The following is a 17495-nucleotide window of genomic DNA, read 5'->3' on the forward strand; positions in this document are numbered from 1 at the left end:
ATATATAGAGTAAATCTTTTAAAAATTTTCTTCTCAGAAACTAATCAGCCAGGAAAGCTGAAACTTGTGTAGTGTGGAAGCATCCTCAGGTAGTGAAGATTCAAAGTTGTGAAATTCATGACCCCCGGGGATAGGGTGGGGCCACAATGGGGGGTCAAAGTTTTACATAGGAATATATAGATTAAATCTTTAAACATCTCCTTCTCAGAAACTAATCAGCCAGGAAAGCTCAAACTTGTGTTGAAGCATCCTCAGGTAGTGCAAATTCACAGTTGTGAAATTCATGACCCCAGGGGGTAGGGTGGGGCCACAATGGGGGGGGGTCGAAGTTTTACATAGGAATATATAGAATAAATCTTTAAAAATCTTCTTCTCAGAAACTAATCAGCTAGGAAAGCTGAAACTTGTGTGGAAGCATCCTCGGGTAGTGAATATTCAAAGTTGTGAAATTCATGACCCCCGGGGGTAGGGTGGGGCCACAATGGGGGGGGGGTGTCGAAGTTTTACATAGGAATATATAGAGTAAATCTTTAAAAATCTTCTTCCCAGAAACTAATCAGCCAGGAAAGCTGAAACTTGTGTGGAAGCATCCTCAGGTAGTGTAGATTTAGTGGTGAAAATCATGACCCCTGGATGTAGGGTGGGGCTACAATGGGGGTCAAATGTTTTCATAGGAATATATAGGGTAAATCTTTAAAAATCTTTGTTCTCAGAAACTAATCAGTCAGGAAAGCTGAAACTTGTGTGGAAGCATCCTCGGGTAGTGAATATTCAAAGTTGTGAAATTCATGACCCCCAGGGGTAGGGTGGGGCCACAATGGGGGGGGTCGAAGTTTTACATAGGAATATATAGAGTAAATCTTTAAAAATCTTCTTCCCAGAAACTAATCAGCCAGGAAAGCTGTAATTTGTGTGGAAGCATCTTCAGGTAGTGTAGATTTAAAGTGGTGAAAATCATGACCCCTGGGGGTAGAGTGGGGCCACAATGGAGGGTCGAAGTTTTACATAGGAATATATAGAGTAAATATTTTAAAATCCTCTCAGAAACTAATCAGCCAGGAAAGCTGAAACTTGTGTGGAAGTATCCTCAGGTAGTGTAGATTCAAAGTTGTGAAAATCATGATCCCTGGGGGTAGGGTGAGGCCACAATGGGGGGGGGGGGTTGTTAAAGTTTTAAATAGGAATATATAGAGTAAAACTTTAAAAATCTTCTTCTCAGAAACAAATCAGCCAGATGATTCTTTATAATTGTTAAGACTTTGGCTCCAGGACAATTCTTTGGCCTCACAAGAAGGTTCAGAGTTTGATGTAGCTTTATATCCCATATATAAACAATTGTTAAGGATCTTTTTGATAACTGCAATACTCAACAGGTGATATGACTATAAAATCATTCTGTTAAAAAAAGGGAATAATGATTATAAACATAAGAATATCCAGGGGGAAAAATGGATTTTATTTATACAGGATCTATATATATATATATAGTATTATTGTACATTGTCAAGATTTTTGTATTGTGACTCCATTCAGCTGATTTTATCATACCTATTGTTCCTCAGGTGAGCGATGTGGATCATGGGCCTCTTGTTTAAAATTTCGGTCTCATATTTAAACATATAATATATCAAAATATTAAGAATTCAAGTTGCTGAAATAATTTTGATAATACGTATTTAATATAGTATATGATTAACGTTATATATTTTTTTCATCGTTACTACTCTTGATTTAATATCCATACTAAATAAATGAAATGTAACAAAACACATATAGCTATCGAATTTTAATGATCAAATTTTAGAAAAATTCTCTTTTAAAAGTTACGATGCGACCTGTTCAAGTCAGTCAGACAAAAAAAGTACTGCATCTTGAGTATGATCTGATGATGAAGGAATAGGTAGATGAGAATATGTAGGAATTTATTTGTTCTACATGTTTATCCAGATTTATTCAGAAACTCGAATTAGAGATATTCAATCAAAACATGGTGAAACTGTTATGTTTTTAAAGAACTAACATACGATATACACTTATATAATTGGCTTGTGTGTAAAATGTTTATTGCAGTTTGATTTTCACACGTTCTAAAGCAGACATTGATTTTTTAAAATGTTAATATTAACCACAGGACATATGATCACATTCCTAACAGTATCTCTTTTATGGTGGTTGACGTAATTGATGAAAAATATGGCATACTCTAAAACCTGGCCTGGTCCCACTGGCCTGGCTTGGCCTCAAAAGTGGCCTAATGTCGCTTTTGGCCTCAAATTTGGCCTGGCCCCAAATATTAGTCTGACCTTAAATTTTGGTTGGCCCAAAATTTGGCCTCTACCTTTGGCGACAGATCAACAAAAAAATTTCTCACATTTCCATAGAGTTTTCATTGATCTTTTTTATTGCTGTTTTAATGTTTAAGAGATAATAATATGGAAAATATTTATAAAACATATGGGTATAGTCCACTAATGCATTTTCCATAGGCGGTAATGTTAACGTTATGGTTCATAGCTCCGGCCCTAATTTTCGTTCAGCAACGAGGGACCTCTTGAATGAAAGCTCATCAAATTGTCTCTTTCCTGTTAAAATTTCGTGGTTTGAAGTCAGATTCGTTTTCCGGCAAAATGCGTCTGTATTGAAAAACTCTGAAAATGAAAGTAAAAGTAGGGAATTTCTCAGTTTTGGAAAGCGTGTACATCAAACAATTTCAATTCTTTTCTTCAAATGATAATTCAATTTTGACACTTGTTTTAAAAATTGCAAATCCTCTTTTCTGACATGTGTCAAGCATTCTGATTTAAAATGTCGCAATAAATGTATATACACTCTGCAAGTATAGGGACTATTTTGCTTAAAGGCACTTCTTTGTTGTCCTACCGATTCTAAAAATAGTTAGAGGGATATACCCAATATAAAACAGTCATTGTGGTTATTTACAATTCATAGCTTATATATTCACTCTAGACACTATAAAGAACCATGATTCCAAATTTGGAAAAATTCAATACATAACTATGGATTTTGCAGCCTTGATACACATGCATGAAATTTGAAGAAACAGTCCAGTCATAATTTACCTAAACAACATATAGCTCATTGGCACTCGATGCTCTTCAAATTGCATAAATTGAGGAAACTTTAATCTCAAGGATTAAAATACATGTAAAACATAAACATTCAATATTTTACCAAATTTATTTTGTTCATATTCTTATGAAAAAGCTCAATTATGTCTGATTTTATAAAATTGTTGTCGTATAAATCATGAGTTTTTCTTTAGTTACAAAAAAGAATTGTTTTCAAACACCACGAAAAAGGTAAAATAGAAAAGTATAGGAATTTCCCTATCGATCAAGGTATTACATGTAGGTATTGGTTTATAAATAATAAAGTTATATGACTCTATAATGTGAGGCCCTCAATTCAGTTTTTGCTCCATTTTGATGCTAGCTTGAGATTACCTCACCTATGACGTCATAATGACGTCATAGTGATGAGTTGTTTTTACTCATATAAGTGTAATATTTGCTGAACTTTTATTTAAGCCTAATTTCGGAACAAATGCACCATGACTTAACTCATTAAATATATGTCATAGGGAAAAGAAACTTGCTAATAAGGATTTTTTCTTTTACTCTTGTATATTGTTACCATGGTAACAAATTTAACAAAAAATATCAAAAGACATATCCCGTGGAAGAGAGTCTACATTCAACTAAAGTTCAAAATCCAGAAGAACAAGAAATACCCACAAAGACTGTGAAATATGTATAATCAATGTAAAGTTTCCCAGTATCTATAATATTCTAAATTATCTGCATGTAAAATACTGGCTATGCAGGGTATATAGTTTTGATAGGTTCCTTCTTTTAAACTTGGACGAGTGAAGTTACAAAAATAAATTTTACTTACATCAAGTGTGGCTCATTGTTGTGTTTTTATTCTTTGAAGAAGACTTTCATTTCAATTTACATGTTAAAATGAAATGTTTTGAATTAAATTCTACATTATTCAACACTATTCCAAACATTTGCAATTCCATATCAAAAGCAGTCATATGTTGAGAGAGAGAGAGAGAGAGAGAGAGAGAGAGAGAGAGAGAGAGACAGAGAGACAGAGAGAGAGACAGAATTAGAGAGAGGGGGGAAGATACAGAAAGAGAGAACAGATAGGCAACAATAACTACATCTTCATGCACAACACATCTATACAGCCTAAAGACCAACACCCCCCCCCCCCAATAACATTCAATATTAACCCCCACCCCAACATATTGATCTATTTTTTCAATAGTATGAATAAATAAATACTAGTAAATATCTACTTAAAATGATTACTGATAATTTCATTCAATTTTGATTATGATAAACAAAGATAGATTTTGTGGATTTTAAAGTACTAACCAACATGGTAGCTTTCTACATGTTAAAGAGTGCATACCTACATCTTCGGTACATAGTCATGTCACATGCATGACAAATTAATTTACTCCAATTGAATGCAAATCTATCATCATAAATATAGAATTGGAACCTACCGGACACTAATACAATTCCCTTACAATGCAAACTAATCTTAGATAGCTGGACACTGCTAGAATGAAGTATTTTTCCTCACCGGAAACTTTCTGTTTTTCTACTTTCACTTTTGTTCGCTTGAAATGATCGCACTAAAAACCCAAAGTGATATTTGGTCTCAAAATTTATAAAAATGTCTTCTAAACTCATATATTATTAGAAACACACCTACATTTTCATTTTTTTTAATGTAAAAACTCAAAATAAATTACATTAAAGTTAAAATCACAAATTCTTTAATTTAAATTGGTTTTTTGAAAATCCAAGGGGGGGGGGGGGGTGTTGTGATGGATATTTTCTTGGAAAATATGCTATTAAAATGATTAAACTTGTTGAACTTGTTGGAAATTTAGTTTATTCACATAAATGAGAAAATGTACACAAGAAAAATGCACGTTTATCATAATAATTGCAAATAAACAAGAAATATGCCTTACCAGCATGGAGCTCAATATGGGTATAGTCCACTACTGCATTTTCCATAGGCGGTAATGTTAACGTTATGGTTCATAGCTCCGGCCCTAATTTTCGTTCAGCAACGAGGGACCTCTTGAATGAAAGCTCATCAAATTGTCTCTTTCCTGTTAAAATTTCGTGGTTTGAAGTCAGATTCGTTTTCCGGCAAAATGCGTCTGTATTGAAAAACTCTGAAAATGAAAGTAAAAGTAGGGAATTTCTCAGTTTTGGAAAGCGTGTACATCAAACAATTTCAATTCTTTTCTTCAAATGATAATTCAATTTTGACACTTGTTTTAAAAATTGCAAATCCTCTTTTCTGACATGTGTCAAGCATTCTGATTTAAAATGTCGCAATAAATGTATATACACTCTGCAAGTATAGGGACTATTTTGCTTAAAGGCACTTCTTTGTTGTCCTACCGATTCTAAAAATAGTTAGAGGGATATACCCAGGTGCCCTGACTAATTGTGTTTTAATTGATTTTATTCATGTTTACACACAAATACATATGATATGCATATGCAATACTGCTCTCACTATTGCCAAGGAATTGATTATGTCATAAACTAAAGCAATCAGCTTTAAAGTTCATAGACGCAACCCCTTTCCCCACTTAAAAACAAGACGATATTTAGAATAGTGATATCAGCATAATGAAGTTAAACATCATTTTAAGAAACTGACCTTTTTGAAGGATCAATAAATATCTCGAAAAACTGATTCACAACATCAAATCTGTATCCATGTGCAATGCATTTTAAATATGCCAGTTCGCTTACATCACCTGTCAACACCAATCAAACCAAATAACCCTTTCCAGCACAAATTCGACATCAACCACTTCTGTCGCTTTATTGGGGTCAGTTTCATTGTCTGCACTGCCGTTCAACATTTCACATGATCTAATTTAATTAATTTCATTTGTGAATGACAGCTACATTGTATCCTTCAATAACTTGATTCAGTGATGGTCATTACATGTAATCATCACCTCTTGATAAGAGTAGATTTTCATGCATGTGCTGTTTGCGTATTTAGGAAAACAATGATCCCCTATAGGGGAACTTTGGTATCAGAATTTGAACAAATCAAAGCATTTTGTGACCTTTAATGTTGGTTAGAATAAACCAATTGGTATCTGCCATTTTTTTCTCATACAAGTATTTGATATAGATATTGTCCGATCCTGAGAGCAGTACGACTTGATTAAGTACACTAAAAAAACCTTGCCTTGATGTAATACAATAGCAGTATTACATTCTTTAAGTACTTTAAGAATTTATTAAATAGACTGTATCAAAATCTACTAAAACCAATCACTCATTCCTGTAGTCATATATATGTTTCAAAAGAACTATCACTTGAGGACTTACAGCCATCTTGTCTAATGTTTCATGTGTATTTAATATAAATCGATAAATAAAATCAATACCATTCATCCAATGTGTGAAGAGATTATAAAAATAAAATTGAGGCCGAAGATGTTTGTAGAAACCAAATTTGATACCAGGCCAACTTCTAAGGACAGGCCAAAATTTGGAGTCCAGGCCAGGCAAGGCCAGGTTTTAGAGTATGCCAAAAATATGTGTTTTGTCTTCATTCATGGCATACCCGCTATGTATGTATAGTTATTTACATAGTTTTGTATATATTTATATTTAGAGAAGACGTTGACACTTAACTGGTACATAGATTTAAATGTCCTTCTTGGTTTGAGGAATATCCCTGCAGATCAAGAACATTTGTTTTAACATTCTAATAGATTTAATGGGTAATATGCTGATTATCCAGCATTTTTTAATTCAACGAGTTACATTTACTACATTCACGAAATAATTGAAGCTTTTTAAAACTTATCATATGTCCATAAAATGAGAAGAACAAGTGTATGCAATGACTAAAATATATAGAGGCAATTGTATTGTATAATTCGTAAGCTTTTGCGACCGCGTAGATTTTACGGTGCTAGGGAATTCTTCTGGAGCTGTATCCGCCGTGTGCAGTACGGACGGGGTGAGGGAATGTTGGCGTAAAGGGTATAAGGTACATGTGTATAAGGTTGTGGCGCGCTGTAGGCCGTAGGGTAATAACGTAGAGTAAGTTTACAAACAGGCAATTGATGCAGGATTCCGTTTTTATTGGTCGAGACTCAATGATGGCAACATTATAACAATTTAACAGGCAGACATATTACAAACAAGTCGGGTATGGCCAGGAGTGGCCTCCGGACTCAAGACTCTGGGCGAGTCGGACGTGGCCGAGGCTGGCCGCCGTATTCCAGACTGCCGATTGACAATTGTACATAATTAATAAGAATCTGAACAATGAGTATAAATTGACAGGTGGTGACATAAGTAAGCTGAGTTAAAGGTTCACAGATATAAAATAATTAAATAAACTCAATGAGTCTTTGTCGCCAAGAAATGAAAAACTGATAATTGCACATTGTTGTTTTAAGAGATTAACAGTCCTTGAGACGTGGCATTCTGTCTCTTTGGAATCACATATAGAGTCCGAAAAGTGTCAATCACTAAATAAACTTGTAACTTTGTAAGAAATAAATTGTGAGAAAATATTACGAAACAGATGTTGAATTTTAAAAGTAAAGTCCAAAATAAAGTTATAATTAAACAGTGAATTTTGCACGGTGATACTTTTATAAATATAATGTACATGTCAAACGAATAAAACAGTAAATATTACTTTTGGACTTAAGTTAGAGTCTAGCGTTATATAAATTAGATTTAAAACAAAATGGTCAAACTAACAAACTCAGTAAGAGCTTTCTTCTAATGTTTATGATGTGCTATATTTACTAATAAAAAAACCCCGTGTGTCTAGAAATAGATTATCTATGAATAGCTTGCAGTGAAGAATTTTCTGAAAATTGCCTCGCTGGAAGAATCTACAGCAAGGGATACATTTTCGTGAATAATCTTGTTTCTTGTTTGTCTTGTGGAGGTAAGTTAGTACACCTTTTCAAATTATAATAGATTATTTATTATTTATATCGGTACAATGGCCAAGAAATATTAGTACACGTACTTGCTTTGAACAATTCTACGTATAATACGTACATGATAGTTGTGTTAATGTTTTAAATCATTTTTTTTCATAATTCATCTAGGCAAATACACATTGAAGAGCATGCGCAGCGAGGATGCAAACAGCTTTGCCTGTATTATGATTGCTTCTGAAACAATCGATCTTTTTTTGGATTGGGACTTTGTTTACGAAATCAACAAAAGTCCTGAAAAAGTAGACGAAAGTTCAAGGCAATTAATATTAGGGTTTGCCATTTGGGGAACTATATTATATTTCCTAACCTTTCTAAGCCTTTGTTGTGATCTCTGTAACGATGAAGACGAAGAAAATCCCTGCTCACCGTGGCTTTCGTTGCTGTCAACCGTCACCGAGGATTTCCCTCAGACCATCCTTGCTATTGCCGTGGCTGGTCATATTACGCATTTGATATCGTGGGTTCAGATAGCAAAAGCGGTTTATGGATTCATTGAGCCTTTGGTACGGGTGAACAAACTTTTCAATGAAAGAGAAAAGAGCAAGAAAACGTTCAGCACCGCATCTCATGACTATGAATGCCAGAAATCCGCTGATATGTTTTTCTGTGGTGTATTGTGTTTGTTCTCAATAGCTCTTTTTTTAATGTTAGTATTGCCTAATTAATGAAACGACACAATTATGTCGGTTGTAAATATTTGATTTTAGTATGTGGAATCGTTAATATCTGCTTTTTATGTTTTGCCGTTTGGTCTAGTTTAATATACAATACTCGTACTTCCTGCTTTCAATTGTGATATTTGTTAGATATGGTGTAGAATAAATACTGTAAACGTACTACATTTGGCGGTGTATTCTATTTAGCGCTTTTGGCGGAATGTGGCCCTCCGCTAAATCAAGTACATTGCTAAATGCCATATATCTATGTATAAGAATAGTCACATTCAGGAATAAGCTAATTCAAATCCCCGCCAACCTGTTGAAAAACTAATTTCCGCCAAATATCGTACACGCCAAAAATAATTCGTTTACAGTATGTTGCACTGTACCATTAAACAACACGATTTTCTGATTTATAACCGACTGTTTTTTCTTCTTCTTAAATTGTATCTATGCATTTGTTTTGCAATTATTTTCTGAATGAAAATATAAAAGCTACCTGTTCCATAAATAAGTCATGTGAGAATTTTTGATATGTATGTAGGCCTATGTGTATGTTTTGTGTTGTGTTGTGGGGGATATCAATTACCCAGGTTGATGTTTAAAAATAAAGATTATTAATACTAAGGTGCACAGAATCAGCGTTATGTTTAAGAGTCTTTTAACAGAAACAGCCGTCTAAAATTACGTTATCGCTCACATCTACATGTAATATTGATAAATAGACTGAGGTTGTTGTTTTGTATCTTAATAAATTGAATAAATTTGAAAAATAGCGCTCTAAGGAAGTTTGTTGAATATTTCGTACAATTTTAAGCCAAAAAGTAAACTACAGTAGAACAAAAAATGCCACTTTGTGCATATACGAGGAGAGACAATTTGGAATACACTTAAACGGACCGACCCTGAAGGGAGAATTGTCTTAATACTTCCCACACATACTTTCTCATAAACATTATGTTATTTCAGACAATTTATTTTGCGAAATAGATTTTCTTTCGTTGAGTTAATGAACGTTGAGAAATTCGTTGGTACGATTTTTAAAATCGTTAAAACGAATTTAAAAAGTCTGTACAATTTTGAAATACGTTTGTTCAATTCTTTTTTACAAGTGAAATCCATATAAATAATGCATGTAGAGTTTATGATACAAAATCTTTCTAGTTTTGTATATGAAGAACAATTAATAATTCGTTTTAAAAAAAAGTATGTCAATTGAGGTCTTAATCATGCTGAAATAATATGATAAAATCATTTATGATTTAATCTTTTCATAGAATGAACTCTCGAGTTTTCTGACTGTAGGAGCAAATATTTACAAAGTGGAACGTTAAAATTCCAATGAATAAATAAATACACTTTAAAAAAAAACCGCGTATCTCAAGTGTTTATTTAAATGTAGGGAAATCATTGACGTTTGGTATTAAATTTTGGGGCCGAAAATTCGCAGCGCGAAACGTCCCATGCGGTCAGCCAATATACAGTGAAATGCAAATCATGGAGCATATCCCTTATAAATATTCCCTATATTCTGCACTTTGACATGCTTTGAAATTTTGCTCTTAGTCTGAGCATTAGTTAACGTTGAGAGAAAACTTGATTAATACTATTTTTAAACACATCAAAGACCTAGTTAAATGCACATGTAAGTTTTAATGTAATACTAGACTAACTCCAATTTCTGGATAGCTATAGCTAGTCCAAACGATTTTATAAATGGTGTAAACAAATATCTAAATTGTACAAACGTTAAATCCGATTTCCTTATCAAGCGAATTTGAAATGATACTTCTAGAATGTCATAGTAAACCTGATGATTTCTGAAAACGACATAATTGCACTTTCGCTTTTCGTTCTTAGAATATAGTTAACGTTAGAATAACGTTAGACTATATCGCTATTATTTCTATAAATAGATACCTAATCACTTGTGGGAAGCACAGTGTTCTAAATTTAAATCAACTCTAATAATAAATACGGTATAACAAGTAAAAATAAAGAGAGAAAACGTTGACCATACAGCAGTAATAACACGGTACAGATAAATTTTAGAGAGTTTTTAGAAGTTAGTCTGTCACCTGATTTAATTTCATTACTTCATTGTTTTAATTTACTCCATTTTCTTTTCAGCTGAAAGATAATTCACAATGGCAAGTTGTCGCAGAGTTGTCTTATTTATTGTTACACTCCTTTTAGAAATAGGGGATCTAATCTTGGATTGGGATTTTTACGTCGAGGTCACCAAAACAGACCTTATCGGAGACAAAATAAGATACAGTATTCTTGGATTTGCTATTTTTGGAACTATTTTGTTTTTGATTACCATCATTACCAAGTTTATTGGGATTTGCGATAGCGACGACGATGACCAGGACGAGGAGGACGGCGCATGCGCTGTAACACTTTCGCTGATATCCACCCTGTTTGAGGATTTGCCTCAGATCATATTGGCTCTTATCGTCGCGTTCAATACCAAGGATTTAATATCAGATGTACAAATTGTGAAAGCAGGTTATGGAATAGGCGAACCCATCATCCAGCTGATTATATGTGTCTGTCAGTATTGTCGAATGAATAGAAACACTTGGGATAAAAACACTTGTCGCATGAGCAGCAAGATATTTGAAATGTTTCTGAGTTGTGTTCTGATCATTTGTTCATCTATTTTGATGTATGATTTATATTCCGATAAGTAATTGGGATTTATAAAAAGGTAAAATAATTTGAATCATTATATACGAAAATGGAAAAGAATTTAAGATCTGTATGTCTTTTATATGTTTGGATAATCATATCGTGACCTTTGTCATAATGCATCGCTTGCAATTTGAAAATTATAATTTATTATTACAACACGTGATGACATTTTTACCACTGAATTTGTCAAATGAATATGTTGAATTTCTTGTCATTTTTTTCATTTAAATAAAATATGTAAATTCATTAATACCAATTTTTTTAATAATTCCACTCTTTGTGTTGTTTTTATTTTAACAAAATTGTAGCTACAAAAACATGCTGTGTTTAATTTAGGTCAGATAACCATGGATTTGTTTTATTGTTAATAAAAAGGAAATAAAATTTCCATCTTCGATCGGAAAATACTTTAAAAAATGGAATATTAAAGTAAATGAATTACCAGTATTTAAGCTATAGGGAGTTCTAAGAACACAAAAAGCGATAGAGGTAGAGATAGAGATAGATGCTAATGTAACAAATTATTCGAAGTAATCGACATGCTGTCCTAAAACTCAACGATAGTTTAACAGATAAAGTTCCGTTGAAAAACCATAAAAAGGAACCCCTACAACTTTCTAAATTTTTATCGTGCCCATGTTGTGAAATTTTGAATGATCGTCAACATTATATCATTTTTGAAACTTTTATTTCCTTTTTGCTTGACCTTTGTTTTGAACATGAATCTTTTCAGATAACCGTGCAAAACCGGTATTTTGTGAATCAAACTAAGTTAAAAAATTACAAATAAAATTATTACAATCTCAAAATATATAGATACTCTCTTTCCGGGTCCGATACCAACTTTTTATTATATAGCAGACTCTGAATTTTTATCGAAAAGTTTTCCTATAAATGTTTAGTTTACATTTTTTGCACCCTTCTCATTAAAAGGATTCTCTATGAAACATGTGTTTCATATTTCTTTTTCTGTAACCCAACAACATTTCTTTACAAACTTCAATCGCAAATACCTTCAACAATAAAAGATACTGATTGGGGCACGTTTATAACTTATCAGATCGCAAAACTTTAACATAGAAGATTTCGGTAACATCCAAACAATTGAACATATTCAAAACCATTATTTAAGATCTTAAGAAATATACTTTTAAATGCGCTGATTTTAAATGGTTGCAATAAAAATATACATTAAAGGGATAATTATTTTCTGTAACCTGGAAACGTTTATAAATGCTATTTGTGCTATATTTATCTGATGGAAATCCCACTATCCTTAAATTAGAACATCTAAATTTAGCCCGGCGAAGATTTCCAGAAAATTACTTCTCAAGGATTTCAAACCACAGTCGCTACCTAACTGTATTGTAGAGGAATTGTTTAAAACCGGTAAGTTTAACGATGTCGCTAGAAATAGTTAAAGTATTTCAATATTTTAAATGAATATAAAAACATCTGAACTCTTCGGGCATGCATTTCAGAATAATACTAAAACCCTGTGACTCTTTTTTCACATAGATTAACACGTCACACAAGATGCGCAGCGAAAAGGAAACTTGCTTCTTATTGTTCATGATGGTTTCTGAAACTGTTGATCTTATTTTGGACTGGGATTTTGCATACGAAATAGCCCAAAGCAGTGATCCAAATGTGCAGAGTACTAAAAATTGGATCTTAGGATTTGCCATTTGGGGGACCTTTTTGTATTTGACAACAATCGTTTTTCTGTGTTGCGATCTTTTTGATAGCGACGACGAAGAGCATCCATGTATGGCGTCTCTTTCTTTACTGTCGACCGTCACAGAGGACATGCCACAAATCGTCCTCGCTATCACTGTTGCAAGACATACGACACATCTGATATCTGTGGTTCAAATCTTGAAGGCTGTGTACGGAATAATTGAGCCTCTTGTAAGAGCAATAAAATTATCATGCGACAGAAAACACAGTAAGAAAACGTTCCGAAGTCCATCTCATGATAACGAATGTCAGAAATGTTTTGATATGATCTGCAGTTCCATTCTGTGCGTCTGCTCTTTTGCTCTCTTTTTTATGGTTTTGGCAATTTGGTAAATTAGAAATTTTAATTTCAATCTGGCCAGAATTAGTTGAATTACCGCTGTTTTTGCATCTCTGGCATGGTTTGTCTTTTTACTATTGTCTTGATATTTGTTTATAATTGTTTTAACATTTAATAAAAACTTAGTGTACTGATTTTGCACCACCTATCAAAATTTTTGCAAAATGAAAGCTTTAATGTAAGAATATGCAAATAGGATTATGCTGTGTACATGTATGTAAATAGAGAAAACTTTAATGTACAAGTTCAAGAAGGATGCATCAGAACAATAATGCTTTCAATGAATTAACCAAATTAATTTTAATGTAAAAAGAGTAAAATTAAACATAAAAAGGAATTCTATGGAAAATCTTTCAGTAGTGAATTATTAAATATTAAATCAATTTTAACTTTTCCATCTTAAGGTGCCTCACTACACCTTGAAATATTTTCTCAAATAAGCAGAAAATTACTTGATTGTGATAGATATTCATAATGGGTAAGAAGTATTTAAGTCAAATAGGCCAAAAAGTGCAATTTTGGATGAAAAAGTACATTTTCGAAAATTTAATTCAATAAACATGAACAAAAGCTACAGGCGGATTCGACCTCATGATCTGCGGTTCAGATGCTTACTAGTTTAGCCACTGAGCTACGACGATATACCACTAAATCGAACGTGATAAACAGTTTAACAAAAAAGTTGTATCGCCATCTTGTGACGTAGTGTCTTAAAAAGTATAAGTCTGGGTGTAGTGAGGTACCTTAAATACTATCTATATGTTTAACACCGTCGCGTACTGGGTGTAAGCTACAACTATTGATATGCAAGTCAAAAGCCCGATTTAGTTGCTATTGATTTAAGTAGGGGTCTACTCAAAATAGTAGATATCAACGAGATAAAAAATATTAAGAAGTTCTTTTAAAATCAGAGTGTCGTTTTGAATGTAAACATTTTATTGGTTTAAAATGCACTGCAGTTGGAGTGTTCGATATGATGTAATTATAATCTGATAGCTCACACATGGACAATGACTGTCATTTTAAAGCTCCCTGTATATGTCTTATGATGCAGGTAATACCCCAAAAAATGTTATTGCAATCCTATCAGGATAATCATTTTATAGTCATTTAATAGGCTTTTAACCTAGACAACTGTCTTGAGGAAAAAAACCCACAGCTACAAGTTTTTGTAGAGAGCGTAAGTTCTTATAGTATATACATGTAGGACTTTTTTTTAGCCTTTGAGAGTTCCACACTAGAAAAAAGTAAAAAACATGAATCGCACATGATTTTACTTTAGTTTCTGACAATCGTTTTTTTTAAATTATGATTGATTGAAATTATTTCATAAATGATCAGAATTTTATGCCAGATATCACCAATATACATTATTATAACGATGTATATATATGTATGCCATTTGATTTGATATTCAGCACAGTTACTAAACATTAAAAACAAAACAAAAGTATTTGGAATCAAAAGAATATTAAGCCAGTACATATACACTACAATGTCAGCTATTGCCATTAAAACATTTGTAAGAACGTGTAATTATAATTGAAATCGATAAAAGGGAAATTATCTAAGATATTAACACTGACACATTATAATTTTCACTCATAAAAGTTCACAGAAACGAAAACAAATTTCGGGGACTTATAACGGAAAATTTTTACAGCTTTTCACCATTCGGAACTTACTCGGAATACCTCGCACAATTTCTCGACGTTATCATCCGGGCTATTTCATGGCTGATGCGATGCAAAAACCCGTGGCCTATTTCATGGCTGATGCGATGCAAAATACCCGTAGACTTTCTATTTTGGGTTGTGTTTTGAAACCTGAAGCGGTAAAGGGGGCGTTTCAAAACAGATAATCTGGACATTTTTCATAATTGTGGATGAACGTAGTTTAAGCATAAAAGTATTTTTGATTATCGAAAATTATGCAAAAAGTGGTGGAGGCAAAATCTCGGGACAGATTATATATATAGCACTTTTAACACGCCTCCCCCCACTTTAGATAAACCCAATAAAATACTACGCAACTTTATATATTTCTTAAGATAAAATATATAATTATATTAATGTAAATAATATGTAAATGTTGGTCTGATTAAGTTGTACATGAAAAGAAATCTCGAAAAAAATTAACTTATCTTGGTAGTGCTGCATTTTGGTAATAAACTACTGGTAAATATTTCAAAAAGACATTAACTTAAACCACGAAAAACATAGAATGCCAAGACACCTAATAATTAAATACATAAATAAATAACAAAAGGGCATTTAAATAAATAAGTTTATTGGAATTATATGGCGTTACTGGCCGCGGTGATTTTGGTTCGAGGATACCACGGGCCTACTCGCAATCAACAACAAAGCAGCAATAAGGGACGATGAATCAATGCGTAAATTTTGCAATAAGTAAACACAACTCAGCAATCGAAACCAATCATTCAATTTTCAATTACTTAATACATGTAGTTATATTCAATGCATTATTTTAGGTAAGCATAATACACAGATGTATAAACATAATCAATCAATTAATCAAGCTATCAAATTAAATTCAATTCTAGTATATTACTATGTACAATGTATGGCACACGCGCATGCTTGTCATTATTATGTAGTGTTTTGAAATGGATATAAATAGTTGAAAACTGGATGTTAACTAATGTCAGAATAGTTGCATTCTTCCATTGGAGTTAGGATGCACACGATAACGCATCAGCTGTGTCCAAATAAACTCTAGGTTCACTCCGACGTTTGTTATGTCCTGGATCCAGTCCGATGAAAGGTTTTGACTTTTGCAAATCGCCATTTAAGAAAAGATGAAAACCAAAAGCAATAAATCTCCTGAAAGAGGGAGGTAGGGTTGGTTATTATGTTTTAAGTTTTAGAGGATATTTTTAGAGAGAGAAAAAAGTATCACTTTACCGCTTTGAGAACAATTGATAAAGGGATGCGTGGTATGCAAGCTAGTTTTGGAGTGAATGTGTTAGACTGGAGCAATTCCGAGATCTGAACACCCCTTTTAGACCTATAATGTTCCTTTCGTGTGCTGAGACCTTGTACAGATTCTGCATTTCCCGGCATTTCTAAAGGACTTTTACTTTTGTCTAAAAAGGAAAAAAATGTGATTTATTCATTCATCTAAAATACAAATAAAAAATTAATTGGTGTGGTACTATCGCTAATTGTAATTACATTTTATTAAGTTACTGTGGGTATTCAGGTTAAGGGTACAATCTCATTCACTTACCAAGTGCATCCTGTAGATAAAGGCACTGACCCCTCCATGAACTAACTTCATTAGCCTGCTCTTCGTAAGCCCTCTGTAAATCACACAACTGCTCCTCTAACAGCATGCAGGAGTTGCGTGTGTTCTGTAGCACTCTAAAAGCAGATGATAAAGAAGTCGCCACTGGCCCTATATCGCAATAAGATGAAAAGTCTGGCTCCCAATGCTCAACTTGATTCTGGAAAGACTTGTGGGCTCTCTGTTGATGCAGCTCCGAGAGGGAATGTGGGGCTGAGGGCCGTTGCAGGTACAGGAGAGACTACCACGTTTTGTGTTGTCGCAGCTCCTGGTGGCACCCCTGCCGTATTGGCATCCCCAAAAGAGTCCAAATCCAACCCTGAAAAAAATAAAATAAGTTCAATAACATAGATAGAATAATCAGACACTTCAATTGTAGGTTATTTCAATTGCTTAGTTCATACCTCTCATTCCCCTTGACTTTTTGGCATTCTTTACTCCCGAGATCGTTGGCTCAGCCTCTTGATGGTCAACAGGGCTCCATGACGGTGCATCTTCGAGAAAGACTTGTCGGTTCTGTGTCGATTCAGCTCCGAGAAAGACTTATCGGCTCGGTGTTGATGCAGCTCCGAGAGGGACTGTGGGGCTGAGGGCTGCTTCGGCCACAGGAGAGACTACCACGTTTATGTGTTGTAGCAGCTCCTGGTGGCACCCCTGCCGTATTGGCATCCCAAAACGAGTCCAAATCCAA

At 33.6% G+C, this 17495-nt stretch overlaps 1 protein-coding gene and 1 long non-coding RNA gene across 2 annotated transcripts; one reads left to right on the forward strand and one right to left on the reverse strand.

Annotated features, from left to right (window-relative positions):
- The first annotated feature begins 12398 nt into the window (after nt 1-12398).
- LOC117692083 (uncharacterized) lies at nt 12399-13630 on the forward strand. The gene is made up of 2 exons (XR_004603527.2): nt 12399-12804; nt 12934-13630. It is a non-coding gene; the product is annotated as an uncharacterized lncRNA (long non-coding RNA).
- Nucleotides 13631-16156: 2526 nt separating this feature from the next.
- Nucleotides 16157-17116, reverse strand: LOC117692284 (uncharacterized). Its single transcript, XM_066070594.1, has 3 exons — nt 16748-17116; nt 16423-16604; nt 16157-16341 (listed from the first exon to the last, which is right to left on the reverse strand). Exons 1-3 carry the CDS (start codon nt 16851-16853, stop codon nt 16255-16257), a joined length of 375 nt encoding a protein of 124 aa, XP_065926666.1. The 5' UTR covers nt 16854-17116; the 3' UTR covers nt 16157-16254.
- Between the last annotated feature and the right edge of the window lie 379 nt (nt 17117-17495).

This window comes from Magallana gigas, chromosome 9 (assembly GCF_963853765.1).
Source record: "Magallana gigas chromosome 9, xbMagGiga1.1, whole genome shotgun sequence".
Lineage (NCBI taxonomy): Eukaryota > Metazoa > Mollusca > Bivalvia > Ostreida > Ostreidae > Magallana > Magallana gigas.

Bases quoted from the DNA above. Each gene is read 5' to 3' on its own strand.
- LOC117692284 (XM_066070594.1), bottom strand. From the start codon at position 16,853: ATGCTGTTAGAGGAGCAGTTGTGTGATTTACAGAGGGCTTACGAAGAG. The intron at 16,605-16,747 runs GTAAGTGAATGA...TTTCCTTTTTAG, and splicing joins TTATCTACAGGATGCACTTG to ACAAAAGTAAAAGTCCTTTA. The intron at 16,342-16,422 runs GTAAAGTGATAC...TCCCTCTTTCAG, and splicing joins TATCAATTGTTCTCAAAGCG to GAGATTTATTGCTTTTGGTT.